General features: G+C 35.9%; 1 protein-coding gene across 4 annotated transcripts in view; it reads left to right on the top strand.

Annotated features, from left to right (window-relative positions):
- Positions 1-17211, top strand: part of Eif4g (eukaryotic translation initiation factor 4 gamma) — a 64370-nt gene that overhangs the window by 12097 nt on the left and 35062 nt on the right. The window contains exon 1 of one of the 4 annotated variants that reach the window (XM_018455043.1): positions 16572-17094. The exons of the other annotated variants lie outside the window; for them this stretch is intronic. Within the exon in view, the coding sequence (XP_018310545.1) occupies positions 16893-17094 (202 nt within the window). The 5' untranslated portion in view covers positions 16572-16892. Of the gene's footprint in view, positions 1-16571; positions 17095-17211 lie in introns of those variants that run through there. 4 annotated transcript variants of the gene reach the window in all.

Below are 17211 nucleotides of genomic sequence, written 5' to 3'. Positions count from 1 at the left end.
CTTCCGGTCATTGCGGCGCTTTTCAGCTTGATGTTATCCAATTTCGTTTATTACAAATATTTATAGCGTCACGTGCCCGAATATTTTCAGTTTACGCTCAATCGATGAAACACGATATACATATATATATATATTTTTTTTCGTTGTAAACGCGTCGATGGTTTAAAATTCGTGTCGCTTTCGATTCTCTCTCTCTCTTCGTAGCGTTACAAAATATTAGATAAAACTGTTTTCGTAGGTATACCAAATAAACTTGAATACAACAGCTAGCTTATTCGCTCGTATTGTACTCGGAGTACCTTTCTCTTTCCGATTCGTGAATTCGTTGGAGTAATGGAGTAAGATGGTCGACTAAGTAATAAGCGGTCAGATCGATTAATTCCGAGATCTGGTGTGCATGCCAAACATTCTGTCCATTGTCGGTTGATGCACTTAACGGTAAATTGGAAACCGTTCTAAACCGTTAAGGTAGGACGTTACACGTTTTTGAGACGTACAGAGACGAAACAGATGCGAAAGTAAATTTATTTAAGTTTCTGTCTTTCCGGTGGAATTTGAACCGAAGCCTGGTGGACAAACAGATAACACACAACGCGTTACAATAGAATTTCGGCATTCTATGATTTTTTCAGGTAAGGAACATGTCATTTTGTAATGATTTATTCTCTCAGGTTACCCAGCTTAAGAAAATATTTCAGCATCTGTGACTTGAAAACATGTCGATGTGATTTAATACCATGCGATATTTATAATTTTCACTACTTATATTTGTTTGAATAATGCTAGCTAAACATTTACTAAAAGTAAACCTATATTTATTTACAAACTATAAGAATATATTAATTTCACTTAACTATTATTTTTCTATTTAGCATATTTTTTTCTCTCAGTGCGTTATATTGATATTAATATTAACATTAATATTAACTTAATATATTAAGAGAAAAATGTATTGAATTTTAATAAATAAATGCTTGAATTTTGGAGTGTATGAATCTGTGCAAGTGCAATTCGTTATTATTCGTTTATATTTCATAATTCTATATTCTCGTTTCATTATTTAACATTTTATAATTCGCATAACACATATTGCGTAATTTTTGCGTTTATTTTTTCAAAGAGTTAGATAGATACAAGCGTTTATTACTGTTCTAGGACAAACTTTACACTGAGAGAAAAATTTGTAACTATAATTATCTACACATTATTTATAATCATTACTATTACTGCTAATTATAGTGCCGTGTAATTACAAATATTAAAAATTTGTAAAAACACAAAGAAGAAAAACAAAAAAAATATTCGTACAAATAAGAAAAATAATACATTGAAAATAATGAAAGACAACCCGAACATATCCGGATGTCTAACGTCCGATAATCGCGCAGGTACATGAAAGACTTCAAATAAAAGCTAAATATGTACCCTCGTGGTGTCATTCATCGACTTGCGTTCGATTATGCAGTCAGTCACTTTAACTATTTTTAGGCGGTTTAACGGATATTTTTCGCATCTCGTGATATTTGAATTTCCTGGTGACGTAAAGCGACCGACTTTGAAGTCGTTCGGTTTCGAATAATGAGGCTCACCACTCGTGGACGACGCGGCGGCGGGTGAAAGGTGGCCATCGGCGCATATAGATTCGAATCGAAGCCGGGATAGACGGACAACCGGCAGAAAATGCGCATTCCTGGCAAGGCCGCTCGCTCGAGAAAGAGGCCACCGAACATCCGGGGAGAAACTAACCGTACTTCATTCGCTCGCCTCCTCCCGTCCCTCTCCCTCTTCGCCGACTGATCATTTTACGGTTACGTTACGTTGTATAAATCCTCGGATTATATCTAGATCACGTGACGTTCGTTATCTTCAGTTTTTGCCGATTTTGCGATTGTTTCTGTCTGAAACGGAAATCTTCCGCGGCGCTACTTACCTCCATCTACACGGAAATGTTTTGTTTGAATAACCACAATTTGATTGACGTGCGAATTGGGGTACGAAAACTTTCTTACTGTTTAATTTAAAAATTGGGTTATTTTAATCAAAATTTTCTTATTTTAACCAATTCTTGATTGGAATGCAACACAACTTTTAAATTAAAAATAAATTTTTGTAATTCATGTGATCAACTAAATTATGATTATTCATATAAAACATTTCTCTCAGTGGTTATTTTAATCAAATTTTTATTGGAACATTACAATATTTAAATTAAAAAGTGAGAAAGTTTTTATAATTCCCATATGAAAACCAAATTATAATTATTTATACAAAACCTTTCTCTCGGTATATCGCTGTCATACAAAACCTTTCTCTCAAAATCGTCGTCAAAGTTGCGTTTTTTATTATATGTGAAAAAAGAAGAGACGTTTATTTGGAATTTTCCAATTGACTCTGTTGACGTCGATTTATTTTCACGTATGTAAACTGAGAAAAATATCTGGTTGAATCAAATAGAAAATTTTGGAGTTTTTTTTGGAAATGGACGAATCAGAATTTTCTGGTTAAATCTACTAGAATTCTAGTTAATAAAAACGGAATTTTGATATAATAAAAATCTTATTATTCTTTTTTCGTTTTCAAATAGAAGGTTTTATCAGTTATCTGGGTATATCATCTCTAACGAACGTTACTCTTTTATTTTATATATGTCATTTGATTCGTATGCGAATTACGTACGATTGCGTTCTACGTGTAATAAAATAGTTTGAAGCAAGTCGCAACTGCTGGCGGGTTAAATCGCACGCTCTAACATTGTGACATTTAGCACGTGTGCGAAGTGTACCGGCTATTCCGCTGAACCAGCTCCTAAACAGTTCCTGGTAGAAAGTGCACTTTTATACGCGACTGGATAATTTTTTAATTTCGTGTCGTGTAGTTAATGTTAGTTAAAGCTCGCTTTAGACGATTTACGATCCAGTCAGTATTGAAAATAGAATTCTATTTATATCTTTATAATGCGTATAATGCCGAAAATATTTGAACACTCGGACTACATTTTTACGATCTTTTGTATACTTTTACCTTTTTTTCAGAAAGAAAGCAACAATTCCTTTCTTATAGCCCCGATTTCATTGTCTGCAAAGTATTTCTTTTATACAAAATTATATTGAAAGTTTGTTGATGTTTAAGTCAAACTTTTTTTCAAAGCTAAAAGGATGATTAATGGTTCTTTTAAATTTCTTTTTGTGCGAAAAATTTAAGTACCGAAAAGGTTTACCTGAACCATAATCCCTTAATCCGTAATTCCTTAATCCCCAATTCTTAAACCCAAACTTCCGGTTCTTTGTGTGACAATGTATTTACAAAGGGTCCAATGGACCATCCTAAGCTTTAAGAGCTTTTTTAATTTTTTGCTATAAGGTCAACATTGAAAATTAATGGTTACATTCAAAAGAAGAAATTTTACTCTCCACTGCAGTGGAGATTAAAAGAAAGATAGCATTTAAATCATCTTAACAAAATGCGTATTCAATGTGCAAGCCGTATATAATATCTTCCCCTTTTCATATGAAAATCTTAAAAATATGAAAAGTAAAGTGATCCAACGTTACTTTTATAAGTTCATAATTTTATTGCATAAACATATTGCATAAACATTTAAAAAAACTATTTAGCAGCTTAAACATTGAATACCTGTTAACTTCTCCTTCTTAAAACTATGCTTATGGATCTACTCGCAGTTCGGATAAGTAAAAGGCCCTTTATCATTTTTAGTTAATCCCACACAATCTTTATATGAACATATGTATTTGTGACAAATGTCACACTTACTCATATGCTCGGACATGGCCCATATTGATATCACCATACAAAGAATTCCTTTTCTTTAATTATTAATTAAACAAAACGTTGTGACAAAAATATAAATTAAATATAATGTTGTAAAGTATGAATATAGAGCTACAATAACATGAACTACGGAAATTAATAACCATGTTTTCATAATTATAGAAAGCAATTACTTGCTTACGGAATATTATATCACGACCACGACGTGTCAGTTTTTCCTGTTTTTTTTACAAAAACAATGAATAATATAATTTATGAATCGAGTCATACGGATCGCCTGCTCGAATTATTAGTGTCTGTTAAATTAATCATTATAATATATACATTATAATTATACAGGGTGTCCCATTTTAATCGATCACCTCAAATATCTCTTGAACAGTGCATTTTAGGGAAAAATATTTCAGACAAAAGTTTTGGAACTTCGAAGGGGACATAAGATGGTGCCATTGGTTTGACCTTGGGTGGCGTCGTCAAGGTCAGGGCAAGATCATATTGAATTTTTTAAATGGAATCCTCCATTTTTCATTACATGTTCTTGTAGCATATCTCGAGAGCTTTCCAAAACACTATAATAAAACATTTTTTCATGAAGTACCTTTTGAGTTATAAGGCTTGAAAATTACAGTATCGCCGGCATTAGCATTACTCAAGGTGCCCAAACGATGGCTAAAACTTTTTGAATGTTGTTCAGTGTCATGACTTTGATAATATTTGTTAAGATCGAGACCACTGGAAGTTGTTCCGCTTATTTTCATGTTTACGTAAAAATGAATTTTTAGTGCAAAATAAGAGTAAAACCTCCAGTAGTTACGATCTTAACAAATGTTATCAAGATCATGACACTGAACAACATTCAAAGGTTTTAGCCATCGTTTGGACACCTTGAGTAATGCTAATGCCGGCGATACTGTAACTTTCAAGCCTTATAACTCAAAAAGTACTTCATGAAAAAATATTTTATTATAGTGTTTTGGAAAGCTCTCGAGATATGCTACAAGAACATGTAATGAAAAATGGAGGATTCCATTTTAAAAATTCAATATGATCTTGCCCTGATCTTGACGACGCCACCTAAGGTCAAACCAATGGCATCATCCGTCCCCCTCGAAGTCTTAAAACTTTTGTCTGAAACATTTCCCTAAGATGCACTGTTCAAGAGATATTTGAGGTGATCGTTTAAAATGGGACATCCTGTATACAAACAGCGAGTGGTCCACTTTGGGAAATGGCTCAAATTGGGCTCGGTTATCTTATAGAAATCGGTGAAGAATAATCCTATTCTTTTTGTCTACATTGAAAAAAATGCATGTAATTTTACATGGAAATTACATGTTTATGACTGGAAAATTACATAAATATGCTTGGAAATTTACTGGAAATTGTAAATTTCCAATCATATTTAGGCAATTTTCCAGTCATAAACATGTAATTTCCATGTAAAATTACATGCATTTTTTTCAGTGTATTTCCGGAAGTCATTTATATGAATTTTTTGATCGTATTAATCCCTGTATAAAATTAAATAAAGAATTTGCTTGAAAAGGAAAAATTTATTAGAAAGTTTAAATTACAAAAGACTTTATAAATAAATCAAATTATTACATAAAAGGAGTATAAAAGCCGTTGGCTTTTGTTCTTATTTAGGAAGTGTTCTCGTTGGTAAATTTTTCAACCAAATTGAACGGTATGGAAAGCGGTTTTGTTCTTCATGAAGATAGGGAGGAACGGGCTAACTTTCTCTCGAGAATTACGATTGTACGATTGGCAACGCACCGGCACAGTTCGTTATTAAAGGCCGTTTGAAACACGCACGTGACTGTTCAACAGCTGTGCTACCGGTCGAATTAAATCAAGAATGCATTACTTGTTTCCATTGTAATTCCTTTGTTTTTATAAAAGAATTTGGATCTGCGAAGAAAGAAATCCGAGCTCCATCTATTTTAGGATCTCTTTAAAAAAAGGGGATTGAAGAATTATATAACGAATAAGAATGTGTCGGGTAAAACTTTACGATTTCTGCGATCAAACGCGGATTATTTCCACCACGTGGTGGCTGACCACGCGCTGATAAAATGGCGAATGTTATTAGGTCGGCGAATAGTCTCTTCACTTCCGCTTGAGTTCCGTTCCGCTGTGTGCACGTTATTTGCACGGATTTATTTACTAACGACATAAGTTAGGATGTTGAATAATAAAATAGCCTTAAAAGACAGGCAATATTTGTTGAAATAAATAAAAATAAAAGATAATTTTATATCTTACATATATAGATATAAAATCTTTTGTATTTTGTTAGCATTTGTTGGAATATCTTTTATATTTTGTTAGAATAAATAATTTGAAAAGTATTGAACTTTTCAGACATTTTTATTCAGTTCGTTGAGTAATATATGTTCTTTAATATTCTATAAATCGCTCATTTGCTATAATAGCGACACAACTAAAAATAGTCATTTTAGAGTTATTTACAGAAAAGAACGGAAATATAAAGAAAAAAAGGAAAGAACAAACCTTTGTTCCTCTAATATCATTGCAGTTGTACTTTAAAATTACATCCTGAAATTAATATTACAAATTAATAATACAAAATTTTAATGTGCTTCACAAACTCATTTTCTGGAAAACTTTTTTTTTGAGTTGCGTCATCATTGTAGCAAATAGCGATATTTACTTTCGTTTCAAAGAGAGAAAAAAGAAAGAGTGGTTACTCGATTGTTTTGCAATTAATTTTATCGAGAAAAATATTGAATTTTTGTTAGCGCTAAATTCATTTATGTCAAACATGCATATTTAATGTTACATTATATTAATATCGGACATCATTAAGCGCCAAGCCATTAAGACTAATATAACATCTATTTTCCATTTACTTATTCCGACTAAATATTAAATATTACATGCATTTTCACGCGATCTACGAGATTTTTGCTTACCGACCGAGTTTCTCGAGATTAAGTAGTTTCTCAATTCACGGCGTGGCAGCGCGATACGTGCGTTTTCCACGTTAAATTGCAAATTTCACCGTACGATATCATCGGTCACTGTCAGACCGTATCGTACCGTGAAATTTCAATGTTTAATTTGTTCACGACGTAACGCAGCTTTAGCGAAACGAACGTCTTTGGCGAGTCGGCGAGAGAAAACGTCTCGCGCGTCATCGAGATAGGCGCGGTCGTGGAGTATCGTTCGGGGGACGTTGCACGTTCATGACCACGGTGTCGTTTAATTAGGCGGGGTGGGGGGTGGTGGGAAGGGTTCAGGTCGGAGGGTTAGGACGCGACGTAACGCGCTGCGTAGGGCAGGGCCGCGCGAGCAAGGGTGGCGAAGGGAGGCGGACGATCTGCAACGGCCGCAACGCAGCGAGGGGGATGACGGTAGGTCGTTGCCCGGTGGGGACGGGAGACAGGGGGATGACGGCGTGGGTGGGAAAGGGGGACGGGAGAAGGCCGGTAAATATCGACCCTTCCCTCGCGTAGACTTTCCGTCTCCCATCCAGACATTCGTCGGCGCGTAGTTACTCTCTTTCTCCACCTTCCCCTTTCCCGATCCGCGCTGTTCATTCTCTCTCCCACCTTTCGCAGGCTGCTAACCTACCGAACGCCCACACGGAGATGGCGAGAGACATACAGAGAGAGAGACAGAGAGAGAGAGAGAGAGAGAGAGAGAGAGAGAGAGAGAGAGAGATATCGTACTATCGCTCGACACCACGAGGTTTCCATGCTACCTTTCCAAGGTCAACGGCTCGGGGGCTCAAAGACCCCGAGAAAAATGACTTTTACGGCCCTCCCTCCCCTTCTTTCGCGACCCTCGCGAGGTAACGCGAGAAAAACGGTCGGTCTGTCGATTCGCGACCGATCATTCGAAAGTTCAATCGCGCTCCAACGGACTCTGAGATAAAAATCTGCGCCTTAGGTAAATGACGAAAAAAGACTTGCTTGCGCCAGTTCCGGCGGGTCTCCGAGATATGTATATATTTTTGGTATGATTCACAGCAATGTTTTCGCTCGAGGACTTTGAACTTTCGGTTGTCTCGTCTGGCTGAAACCTTCGACGCGACGGTTGAAGGTTGATGTGTTACAGTCTGAGGTTACAGGTCCTTTTTTCCTCTCCTCCTTTGCCTTTTTCTTTATGTGTCTCTGAGAAAAAATATATGGTTGTATCAATGTTTGAAGGTATGTTTGGTTGGAATTCTAGTTAAAAAAGGACAAACACCTGAATTTCCTATGGTTGAGTCGATTATAAGTTCTAGTTGAGATAACTAGAAATAGAATTGATACGATCAGAATCTTCTAGATCGTTCGTTTTCAACTAGAAATTTTTTTCAGTGTGGATGATTTCCGATTTTCTTTAAAGTCTCATAGAAAATCGGCAATTCCCACACTGAAAAAAAGAGTAATAATGAAATAATGAAATTTTACTTAATATAATAAAATAATTAATATAATAAAAAATAATTTTATTTTGTTAAATATTTAGTACCATTTAAGCTATTTCTTTATTATATTTTTTTTTTTGATATACTGATTTGTATAAAATTATTAATTTTATTATTGTCAATTATTAGTTTTATTTTGTAATAGTATGATTTAGAAAACTCGATAGATTTAATTTTTGTAATAATTGTACATATATATATATATATATATAATGAATAAGAACTATTCTGCAGTAAATCTTTTTTATAAGAATACAAAAATTCCTAATAAAATTGCATAATTACATTATTATTAGCTACATAAATTGATTAAAAATTAATATTATATATCTGATTATTTAAAATGCTATTAACACTCACAAAAGACGTAATTTATTAGATTTTCTGTATTATTCATTTCCCATTTATTTCATATTTTTATAAAATGTTAATTATATTAAGTAATAATATAAAATTGGACGAAGTATGATTTAAACGATCATACGCACTTGACAACTTTTTCCTATTAAATTCTTTTTTCAGTACACATCTTTCTTTGCATTTTTCAAATTTTTTTCTAGAGGAAACAGTTACAGTATTTTAGTTCTATAGAATTTCTTTCACGCATAGAAATAAGAAAATGTATTCGGATATTCAAAGAACGTGCACGCCTATTTAAAATATCTGCGAACAAAGCAAAAGAAAAAAGTTTTGAACGATTAGGTTCTGTCGCATACCTGCACTGAAAAAAAATGTAGTCAATTTTAACAAATATTTAGTTCAATACTGCCAACTAAATATTTATTAAATATAAAGATGTATTTATTAATTTGATACAAGAAACGTTAATTTGATTTAATTTACTATAAGTAAATGTTTAGTTGGCAGTATTGAACTAAATATTTATTAAAATTGACTATATTTTTTTTCAGTGTGTTTGTAATCCATAAATCAGTTCTAATAAATCAGGCCATAAAAAATCAGGCCATAAATCAGTCTCATGGTTAGTCTCGATGTCCATTCGAGAATGTTCTCCATAATTCGACGTTTCGGTTTTGAGAAACTTTCTCTCCGAGAATACAAACGAAAGATATCTTCTAAGTCTGGTGCAGTATCTCGAGTTCTCGTAATCGCAACGGAACAAAATCCGGAACAATGAGTGGAACTGCATGCGATTCGAACGGATCGGAGACGATTGACAGGGCAAACTTCTCCCCCTGCGATGTAGGTCACGGGGGTCACGCGGTGTATCCCCTTTCTCGCGCCTATCCTAGACCAGAGTCGGCGAATCTAGGCTGTGGGCAGCGCGCCGGGTGCATATAGGTATCGATCGGTTCACGGCGGTGCTGCAGCTTGGCCTGGTGCACTGGCGAAACTGGGTTACCGCCTCACCTATACACGATACCGCGATTCGCGAATCCGTTCCCCCTTTCGTCATCCCCCTTCGTTCATCTCTCCTAGGTGCTGCTGCATCACCCTTTCTCTCTTTCACCTTCCACCTTCCTGTCTGCACGCGCCCTTCTTCGCTGTCATCCGCCCGCGCTCGTATGCCTTTGCAAATCGCTCGATAACACGGTGAAATGTCTAATTGAGGGGATTGGCAGAATAAAGGCACAATTCTATTTTTATCCTTTTCCCGGAGATTAGCGCAAATAAGCAAGGAATTGATGTTTCTTTAGTTAAATATGATTTATCGTGTTTCGATTGTCTTGTGGTGGTGAAAATGATATAATCTATGGAAAAAGGGCATAAACGATTTAAAATCATTAATGAGATTTTTACCAGAGACTGAACGAAAATGGTACGACGATAATGTGTTTTCATTACAACATATTTATGTTAAAAAAATCTTACGAAAACTCATCAGATGATGATTGAATATTATTTCAATTTATTTTGTACAAGTAAAAGTAAAATATATTTCATATTCATTTTGTATTTCTTCTAGAAGAAATTTCTTAAAAGAAAGTAAATTGAGTAATCTTTTTTTAACAATAGAATGATATTTTTCTGTATGTGAGTGTCATATGAAATAATTGAATGTGTTTCTTACATTTTTTAAAATATTTTTCTTTTATGATTTATTTTATTTTCTTTCATATCCTATTTTTATATTTTTATTTCTCAGATTTTTGTCTTCCTACATTTACCTCTTGAATTTTTCGGTCTTTAAAGTTTTAAGGAATTTTCTCTTTGTATCAAAGTGTCGAAATAAGCTTTTATTTTGTTATTCTTCTTAAAGTAAATATGTATCAATTAAATTGTTTCGATTAGTACTATCTTTTCTTTAGCTCTTGAAAAATAATTTGAATATTTAAAGTAGAAAAAAATCATATGTATATGAAATGTTTACAATTTTTGTAAGAAATTTATAATTTAAAATATTAGTAAGTTATGCAATGATTTATTATATATATATATAATTACACATAATCATATTATTATTTTTTAGTAATAATATTGATTTTTTCTATCTCGAAATTGCAATGCAAATGCAATAAAATTTGCTAGAAAAGTCAAACAAACGAACAATTAGATAAAAGATTAAAACTAGTTACTCATTAATATACAATACATTGAACGTTTCGACTATACTAAATCTCCTTCAGCTAATAGAAAATAAATTAAGAATTTGGAAACAAGTTGTATATATACACGAAATTCCTACTAATTAAAACGTTGAGAAAAAGTCATTATTAAAATATAAATAAAGATAAAAATCGATCACATTATAGGTTGGATTAATTAACATTAAACGATAAATATTAAAAATCAAATTCAATGAATGTTCTTTTTTATCCGTTATACTGAAATCCATATTAAAACCAAAATTATTTCTTCGTTGAAAGACGAGAAAGAGTAGAGTCAAGTAATTAAAATTTATGAAAAGTCGTCTAAAAGGACATATAATCTCGAATTTCAAAATCAAAAGTTGAAATGGAATCCTAAATCACCCAATGGAATATATATCTAACAATAAGATAGAACTTCATGTCATAGCGAACACTAACAGATGAATAACTTTTAATCTTTTCTTGATGGTTTAATAAACTAATTTTAATCTTTGACCCAATTGCTCGTTTGTTTGACTTTTCGACCAATCTTATTATTTTCTAATTAATATTTTATTAAATATTTATCAAATTTTGTTCTTTCTTTTTATATCTCTTTAAATTTATACAAGCATTTTCAACATATTTAAAAAATTCATGAGGAGATCGTTAATTTTCATGTTCCTAAGAAAACCGTTGGAATTCATTCGTGTAAGATGTTCCAAAGTAAATTGCTTTTACCAAACAAGTACAAAAGTGACCTTTTCAGAGAGAGAGAAGACAGAACTATTTATTTTCTAACAGTGGATGTATATGTTAAATCAACAATAACAAGATCCTACAGAAGTTCATTTTGAAAAAATTTCGATTTCGTTTGTCTCTGTTTTCCAATTTCTTTAAAATGATCAGTTCTAAAATAATATTTTTGGTATTATAAATGACCATCTTTGTATCTACTCATTACAAATGATCAGTGAACTCTAACTTCTCTTTTTAGGGAAAACCTAAGAAAATAAAAGGAAATACTATTGAAAATTATGTTCAAAGAAAGGTAGTAAAAACACTTTTTCAATTGTTTCGTATCATAATGACAATAATATTCGACAAAAAGCTCTTATAAATCACGTTTACATTCTTTTATACACGGAAAAAACAGTGTGATTGGTCTGCATAGAAATCTGGTGATACCAACCAGATTAAATAATAAAATATGGAACAACTATTTATGTAGTTGCTTGAACCATAGTACAATGATTAGGTTATATTGCAGCAATGACGGCGTTTCACATATACGTATTTTTAATTGTAAACGTGGTGAGTCGCTTTTGCTTTTTGAAATTGCAACTTAATTTATAGCATGATGTAACAAGAAATTTTTATTCATAATTTAATTCTTATTATTATATAATACATCATGCTTTATAATGTCACGATTGATGCAACTATACGGGTATATAACTTATCTATAGTAAATGATCCCCCAACGAAATTTTGGATGTCACAACCAGATCGCGTCTAATTACATTGATGTAGTCGACACATAAAAGTAAATAAATCGTATCAATCATACACATTCCTATCACATAAAGATAACTCGGATGATGTTTCTATGTTGCTCACACTAGATATTTTTAGTTATGTGAACTATATCTTTTTTTTCCGTGTAGTTATGAAACGTCTATCAATTTTTATTAGACCTTTCAAAAACAATCGAATAACCGTTTTCTTGTGTCTTCGGATTATTCACTCAAATTTTTGAAATTCTTTACAGAATTTGCTTCAGGTAATATAATTCGTATGATGAATAAGTGAAGAAATTGTAAAGTCTTTCATTTTCTTAAATCGAAGGATAAAATATAGGAATTTTTTCTCGGAAAATCTTTTTAACTTTTGACTATTGTGTCTGTATTGAAAATATATTCGTAAATGTCATTCACGCTTCCTAAAGTTTCATTATATTCTATTCATCTATTGTCTTCTATTTGAATTTGCCGCATTTATAACACTCGAAGGGTCGTACCTGAAGGGTCGAGTTCTATAGAGTGCGTTTGCGTGGAATCGTTGCTCATTGTTGTGCTTCACCAGGCGCGGTATATAAACATTACTAGTGTTTTTTTTGTGACAATTTTACAGGTATGTATAAATTAGCATCGTCATGCTATTAGAGCGATGACCAAATACATTTATTGAGTAACAGAAGCCTCAACGGTTAAGCTGGATTTTTAGTGCTTAAATAATATTTTTCATGCGAATTTATATGCACACACATTCAGTTCTATTAAATATATTTAATTTTTTTAACATTTTTCGTAATGAAATGCATACGTTGAATAATATGTATGTTGCTTATACAATAAATACACGATGTGTATTTTGACAGCAAGGAAGATTCTCTTTACTATCGCGACAAATGAGGGCAAAAAAATTAAAGATATTTTTCTTAAATAAATGTTGATCGTTTAAAAACGATTCTGTATATAAAACTGCCATGATAATAACATACAATTATGTCATTTGCTACAACGATATAATTAAAAAAAAAACCAAGTTTTTTCACAAGATAAATTTTAATATTGTGAATTAAAAAAATTTCGTAATATTAATTTTAAAATGCAATTTTGGTGAAATAACTGATTATAGAGGAATAAAAGAACGTGTTCTTTTAAAGTATATTCTTTATTTTTTTTTTTGTTAAGTTTTCGTTTTTTTTTTGCCAACAATTAACAGTGACAGTTTCTTAATTATTTCAGTGTTGTAGCAAATGAACGGTATACATTGCGCTATTAGAGGAATAAAAATGTGTTCTTTTAATGGTTGTTTATTTTTTTAAGTTTTCGTTTTTTTTGTAAGCAACTATAAATTAATAATTTTTTAGTTATGTATCCAATGAGCGATATATGTGGCGTTGGAGGTAATAAAAATGTGTATTTTTTAATGGATTTTTAAATTTCCGTTTTTTACAAGCAACTATAGAATGACAATTTTTTATTTGTAGAAAATGAGCGATATATGTTGCGTTAATAGAGAAATAAAAATGTGTTTTTTTTATACTTCTTTATATTTCTCTTATGTTTTAATTTTTTTACACAAGCAATCCCAATTTTTTAATTATGTCAGTATTGTAACAAATGAGAAATATGTTGCGTTATATACATGTTGCACGTGTACAACAAATAAAATAAAATAAGGAACGTTTTTCTTCAATCAAATAACAAAGTATCTCGCAAAGTTTCGCGGGACGAGCCATAAAACTTCGTATCTAAAGTTTAGGCAGGAGCCCAGATTTTTGCATAACGCATGAGATATAAGAAAATCAACCGAAGTCTTTTATTTAAAAAAAAGAAAAGAAAGAAACGAAGAACTTCAATTGGCTCATTTTTTTATGCATTATGTTCCTCTCTCTCTCTCTCTCTCTCTCTTTCTCTCTCTCTTTCTTTCTCTCTGTGTTCTTACCCTTAATTACAATAGATATAGGATTGAGCAAAATTTAATGGAGCTTATAGTAAGCCTTAAGCCTTAAGAAATTAATCAATGTGTGTAGAATATTCTAGACTATAATATTTGGTAAATTTCTTAAGCCTAAAGTTTATTTACTGTACCTATCGTATTTCGAAATCTTCACCCTAACATAACACGGAGAGAATTTTCTTTTAAAATTTACCCTGAAAATATATTAGTGTGGTAGAATACGATATTTTAAAGATTTTTATCATGCACTAAAATTAACCGAACCTATTTTATACTTTATTGTAGTTTTATTAACGAATGAGAGAGATTTACATTAAAATTCTTCGAAATACAATGTTATCCCACGACTTTCATATTTTCGGGGTAAATTTTAAGAAAAAATTCTCCGTGTAATAGGTGTGGTAATAAGCTTAGGTTTGTAAACGAATTTCTATTGCTTTCCAGCAAGGGCTTAATTTTTGGTCCTTTCTAAAAAGTACTAAAAATTCACACTGAATTCCGGAAAAGCGATCGAGGTGGGCGAAGCGAGGCCCCCGATCGGGCCGTTACGTTCCTGAATGTCTTTTATTCACGGAGCGGATAGATGGCGTGGCGGAGTCAACAGGCGGTACGCGATTCGTCGTAGGTCGGTATGGGAAGGGCTCGTCTACTCTCACTGGCTCTCAGTTGAACCGAACGCGTCCCTTGGCAAAGGGTACGCTCGCGTTACCCCGAGATTCCTTCGCTCCATCGAGGCGAGTCTCTCGGCATTCGAAACGTGAAGTGAGTCTGCCGTAGTAAGAACGACGCGCTCTCTCGGTCTCGATCTCTTTCTTTCTCCTGCCTATCCGTTGATTGTTCGCGGTCGTGCGCCATAGGACCGTTCCGTGTACCGTGTATCGCGAACGTTCAGCCCGCGCCATTATACGTGCGTTTGCGCGCGCTGTGTGGAGGCAGCGACGGTGCGTGCGTGCATGCGTGCGTGCATGCGTGCGTGCCGCACGCGGATGAGAGAGGACGCGCGGTTGTTAGAGTAAATCAGTCTCGGGATCGTTTCTTCTCGCTCTCTTATCGTTTTATCCCCTCGTTCGAAAGCGCATCCCGATCAGGGTTGGGCATGGATGAAACAACGTATTATGATTATTCCAGGTATTATAAATATACTTTATACGTGTTATACGTATTACACCTATTACACTTATATCGTACAAGCGTATTATTTTTATAATAGATTACTCGCGGTGCAAAATTGCCCAACTCCGACGTACGCGAGAGGGGTTACAGACTCGGGCTCGGACGATAGTTGTCGCGCTCGGGTTTTCTCGGCGCGGGGCCGAACGCGCCCGATTGGCTCGTACGAAGAAGACAACAGTAGCCTCGCCGCCTTCCCGATCTCTCGCGGTCGTAGCCGCAGAGGGCTAAAAATTGACTCATTCTCGTTTTCATCGGCGACGCGACGGGATTCTCCGCGTGGCCGGCTCCGACCTGGTAAAATAACGTCGCGCGTTCCGCCCGTAGAGTTTCAACGGCGATCGGAGAGTCGCTCGTAGCGCGCGGGAGTGGGTGACACACGTACGCTGTACACGCACAGAGATACGCTTAGACGAAGGGCGAGCGAGAGAGGGGAGAGGAGGGGGGGGGGGAGAGACGACGCGCCGCGCCGCGCCGCGCCGGTCGAGCCTTAAATATCGATTTTGGACGGGCCGCGATAGTTCGCCACCTATACCGAGTACGCGAGCGACGTGCACGCGCGACGACGACGACGACAATTCTCCCGTGACAGTCGGCGACGGCCGCGCGACGGTCGCGCGACAATCCTCGTAACGTATTCGTTTTGGCAGGTGCTATACGAGGTCACGTAATCCCTACGTTAAAGTAATCTCGCCAAGTGAGTGATCGGAATCGGCGTTCTCTCTCTCTCTCCCATTAAACGTGAGAATCTCGACCACGTGTGCATCCTGGTATTATCCCCGTTCGGCGAGGCGAAGTGAACGACAGAGACTCGCCGGCGATGCTTGATGCCGCTCGTGGGGAGAAGCGCGACGAGGACCATCATCCGCCGAGGACGGCGAAGATTTAGAACTACTTAGGAGCGAGTGGAGTCAGAGACGCGCGCGCGGTCACCATGGCGCGCCATTGTCGACGATCGACGAGTTGACGGGCCGCGCGCGAGGTGTATGCACGACGTCGAGGAAGAACCACGGCCGAAACCGTAACGGTCGTGTGACGTGTGTGTGTTTTGTTGTGTGTGCATGTGTGTGAAGCGCGCCAACGAGGGAAAAGGTCTCGCCAGCTCTCTTTCGCGACAGTCGGCAATTCTTGCGATCCCGAGAGATTCCTGGTGGCATCATCGAGAGAGAGAGAGAGAGAGAGAGAAAGAAAGAGAGAGAAGACGGAGCGACGACGGATTTCGCGACGATGCTCGCGAATTCGTTCCATTGCCGCATTTACCGTTACGTAAATATACCTAGTGGAGCCTCGTCGACGGCGTCGGGTCGTCTCTAACCACCGATCGGAGGAAAAACGGAGAGGAGGGGGAGGATCTCAGCCGTGCGGACGAGGCGCGAGGGTGAGGCGGCCTCCGTGCCGGGGAGAAGGAGCGAGGGAAGAGGAGTAGTGCGAGGCAAAGTCACTCTCGCACGTAGGAAAAGCCTAGCAGCGACCGGGCTGCTTCGCCATCCCGAAGAATGGTTTCGAGATATGGCGTCTCGAAGGAGGGCGCAGTGGGTGTCGCCGTCGGTGCCTTAGGACCCATGCATTGTATATTGCCGCACTGTGGCGGTCCCCATCATCACCACCCTCTCTCGGCGTCGCATCCGCAAAATCCCCAACCGGGCCACAACCACCATGTGCATCCCGGCCATCAACCGCCGCCGCCGCCGTCACCGAGTCCCCATCTCAATCAACTGGCGCATCCCCAGCTCACCGTCAACATCAGTCACCTCGGCCATCATCATCATCAGCATCATCAGCAGCAACCGCAGCAGCAGCAGCAGCCACCGCAGC

This window comes from Mycetomoellerius zeteki, unplaced genomic scaffold, assembly GCF_001594055.1.
Source record: "Mycetomoellerius zeteki isolate Tzet28-1 unplaced genomic scaffold, Tzet1.0 scaffold47, whole genome shotgun sequence".
In the NCBI taxonomy this organism is placed as follows: Eukaryota; Metazoa; Arthropoda; class Insecta; order Hymenoptera; family Formicidae; genus Mycetomoellerius; species Mycetomoellerius zeteki.
This window is presented reverse-complemented; position numbering and strand designations above follow the sequence as displayed.